This window comes from Brassica oleracea, chromosome C4, assembly GCF_000695525.1.
Source record: "Brassica oleracea var. oleracea cultivar TO1000 chromosome C4, BOL, whole genome shotgun sequence".
NCBI classification, from domain to species: Eukaryota; Viridiplantae; Streptophyta; class Magnoliopsida; order Brassicales; family Brassicaceae; genus Brassica; species Brassica oleracea.
Window position 1 is genome coordinate 41,677,070 of NC_027751.1, and position 3,801 is coordinate 41,680,870.

General features: G+C 31.4%; 1 protein-coding gene across 1 annotated transcript in view; it reads right to left on the bottom strand.

Moving 5' to 3' along the window:
• Positions 1 to 1,653: 1,653 nt before the first annotated feature.
• The window catches only part of LOC106341623 (L-ascorbate oxidase homolog), a 9,052-nt gene continuing 6,904 nt past the window's right edge, over positions 1,654 to 3,801 (bottom strand). The window contains exon 8 of the mRNA XM_013780344.1: positions 1,654 to 1,956. Coding sequence (XP_013635798.1) covers positions 1,756 to 1,956 — 201 coding nt within the window. The 3' untranslated portion in view covers positions 1,654 to 1,755. The remainder of the gene's footprint in view (positions 1,957 to 3,801) is intronic.

The following is a 3,801-nucleotide window of genomic DNA, read 5'->3' on the forward strand; positions in this document are numbered from 1 at the left end:
ATGCAATATTGACTCTAAGGGCTCATAAATTTTCAATGAGTTATACATCAATTTCTTCGTTTTTTTATCATTTTCATGAAAACATCATGAATTTTTATATATACTACTCAATTATAGGATGAAACGAGTAAAAAATAATTTTTTTAAGAATTCTGATTTTCGGACCGAATCACTCTAAATCATCATCGTTGGTGTCCGAGTTGCGTTTCCCCGGTGATTTTACGGCCCTTGGCGGTGAGTTTCGAACAGGGATGTGTAATGAATTAATGGTTGTTAGGTCATTTTAGTTAACTCGCGGCCTATCGCTCCCAGTTTCTACATAAGCCTTAAAAGGTAAGGCTGATGCGTCATACCGACTCAAAGAAGCCTCCTAATCGTTTATTCTTTTTCACCGTCTCTAAGCTAGGGCCTAGGGTTCTCCCACTTCGTTGCTTAACTCTCACCTCCGATGATAAACCATTACACTCTAAACCGCTCTATTCAGTTTCGCATATCACTGAAACTCTTTAAATTGATAAAATTTCATAGTCCTACTGAAAACTTGATTAATATAACTTTTCTTTGTTGTTTGTTCTACTTTCCGAAGCTGTCCACTAAGACCTGTACGCCACGGAGGGATTCAATAATTTCCCAGACTTCAAATCCGAATTAGAACACATTGGTAGTTTCAAGGAGGAGGTGAACAAAATCGCTTACACAACCGACAACTACATGAACAACCAATGAAAAAGAAACACAGCTTCTTGGACGGACTAAGAGAGTTTGCATATACCTGAGAGGAGCTCATGGAGATTCATTTTTTATTTCTGTTAAAAGATCTCGCCTTGACCATATATATAGGGTTTTGTATATTCTCTTGCTCTATGTCTAATAAAATGTTTCACTATTGTTTGGGGTTTCAAAACTGTGGTAGATAATTATTTTCTTATACTTGCACAACTTGCGGATTTACTGGATAGCTAATAAGGATGGCAATTAGTCAGCGTATCAGATGTTGAATCTCAGCGGATATGTGGGTCTATGTCCGGTATATTCATGGAAACAATATTGCTAGATGTCGAAATCATGAAGATAAATAGGAAACTCTTTTAGACGTCCACACATAAGATATGAAATATCAACACATGAGAAATCACCGGTTATTTTCATATCAACCTAATCAATCTATTATAATATAGATTATATACAATACGGAAAAACAAAAGTTAAAAAAAAAATCTCATACATAAGACTACACAATGCATCAATAATGTATCTGGCCCGGGTCTTGCGGGGGGCTATGCCACTAGTGTTTCTAAATAGTAAATATTAGTTAAAACACATATATTAAGAAAATAACACACATATTAATAAATTTATTTTTTATCTAAAAACATTTAAACTATAAATTAAAAACTACTCAATTAATTATAAAATAGATTATTAAATGTAACTGGTTACACAGTTTTTTATAAAGTGAAAAATATCTTAAAATGTGAGAATGTGTTACATTTGAAACATCAAATATTGTTTAAACATTTTATGGTTAGGAAAGGAGGGAATATACTTTAATTTTTTGCCAAAACATAAGGAGTACTTTGTTATTGATTGAGTTGCAAGTCGTCACCATCGTGCCTTGAAACGCAGCACTGATACTGAAAGAAGTGGCTTTATGCTTATATATAAACGTCACGCAGCCTCGTGGTCTAATTAATAATAACCCCAAATATATAAGAAAAAAGAAAAGCAAAACAATAAACAATAAATTTATTTAAATCAAACGGGACGTTTGGCTTTTCCACAATAGAGAGCGTTAACAGGCGGTTCGGCTTCAGTGTAGAGAGATCTCTCGTTGTTCCAGACACGAACATAGAGTTCTTGTCCTAAATATCTCCTTGACCATATTTGTGACCTCACATTCCACATTCCCTTGTTGTCCAATGATGCCAGTACGCTCGTCCACGACATTGGATATACCTATATACACGTAAGCAGAAGATGTAGAACAACAGTATAGAAGTGTTGTTTCAAGCTCGAAATAGCAAATATAAATTGAGTAATGTATCATAATAAAGGAGTAGACAATTCCGTAAACTTAATCTCGATTTAATTTGCTTAAAACCAATTAAATTATTCATAATAATTGCTTGGTGGTGACAGTGATATCACTAATACAAACAACTAGACAACACATTCTGGTGTTATGTTCTATTCAAAATTTCAAATGGCCACCATTACTTATTTATAAAATAAAACAATTGCTTTTCCAGGCAACAACATCAAATTAACCACCCAACAGACTCCCCAATTAGTCAAAAAACATATTACTAATAAAAGAGAGAGGTTTATCTTAGATGAGACTGTTGTGTAAAAAATGTTACTTTTACAAAAAATGATTTCTTCTACATTTTCTCTAAATTCATTTTCTTATTCTTATTCCCTTAGTAACTAAATTTTTATGTAAGTTTGTAATAATTTTAAGAAAAATTAAGTTTGATGAATTACTAATGGATTTTCTTTTTATTCATTTGAGATCCAAATTATACAATTTTAATAATCATATATATTTAACTCTTCAATATTAATATATTTGAAATAAAATATTTAATATTATTCAAAACTTCTACAATTTTTAACTTCCAGTCTGATTTTAAAAAATACTTAAACTAACGGCCAAAGTTTCAACACTCAAATTCTTTATAGCCATAATTCTAAAATCTTTGGGAGTGATTGGCTGTAGTTGTAGATACTCTAGACAGATAAAATTAAGTCTATAGCCATATTTGTCAATTAATCAAGTTTTCCTTTTTTACAAAAATTTACAATAATTTCTTTTAGAAAATTAAAAATTAGGTGTAGAAAGTTTTATTTTCAGAACAAAAAAATAATGCTTTACAAAGCTACCAAAAATAATTACAGCAAATAAATCTATCGCTTAAATTCTATATTTAAAACTTAAAAACATATTTGTCAACTAATCAAGTTTTCTTTGTTTTTTACAAAATCTACAATAATTTTTTTTAGAAAACTCAAAATTGGGTGTAAAAAACTTTATTTCAGAGCAAAAAAATAATGTTTTACAAAGCTATCGGAAACAAATTACAGCAAACATTTTTGTGGGTTAGGCCTTGCTGCATTAGCCGTCATATTTATTGGTACGGCAAATAAATCTACGGCTTAGATAACACCCCCCAGTCCTTTGTTGGAATGAAAAACTTTATAAAGATAGAAAAAGTGTTTAAGTGTTTGAAGAAAGAAGCTTTGTGAAGAAGAAAACTTTTATAATTTAGAAGAGGATTCTTATTCTTGAAAGTTTCTTACAAACTTGGATTATTTCTTGGTGATACAAAATGAGAAGATAGTGGAGGTATTTCTAGCCTCCAAAGTACAAAATATCTTACATATTTTAATCTTAAATCTAGAGAATTCTACTAAAATATCTAGATAATCTTATCCTAATTATCTAGATAATTCTAGCAAAATATCTAGATTTTTTTATCTTATGGAGGTGGAGATTTTTCTAGACACTTTCTAGAATTTGGGTTGGGCTAAACGTGATTAGTGAGTTGTTAGCCCAATAATATGACCCAAATCAAGTTTACTTTTCAACACCCCCTCTTAAACTTGATTTGGTTACTCCGAGTAAGCTCCTCATCTTGATAAAGTCTTCTTTCTTGAGTGGCTTGGTGAAGATACCAGCTACTTGATCATTTGTCTTCACATACTCTAACTGCACATCCATCTTGGTAACACATTCTCTAATGTAGTGATAACGAGTATCGATGTGCTTACTCCGATCATGGAAGACTGGATTCTTCGCCA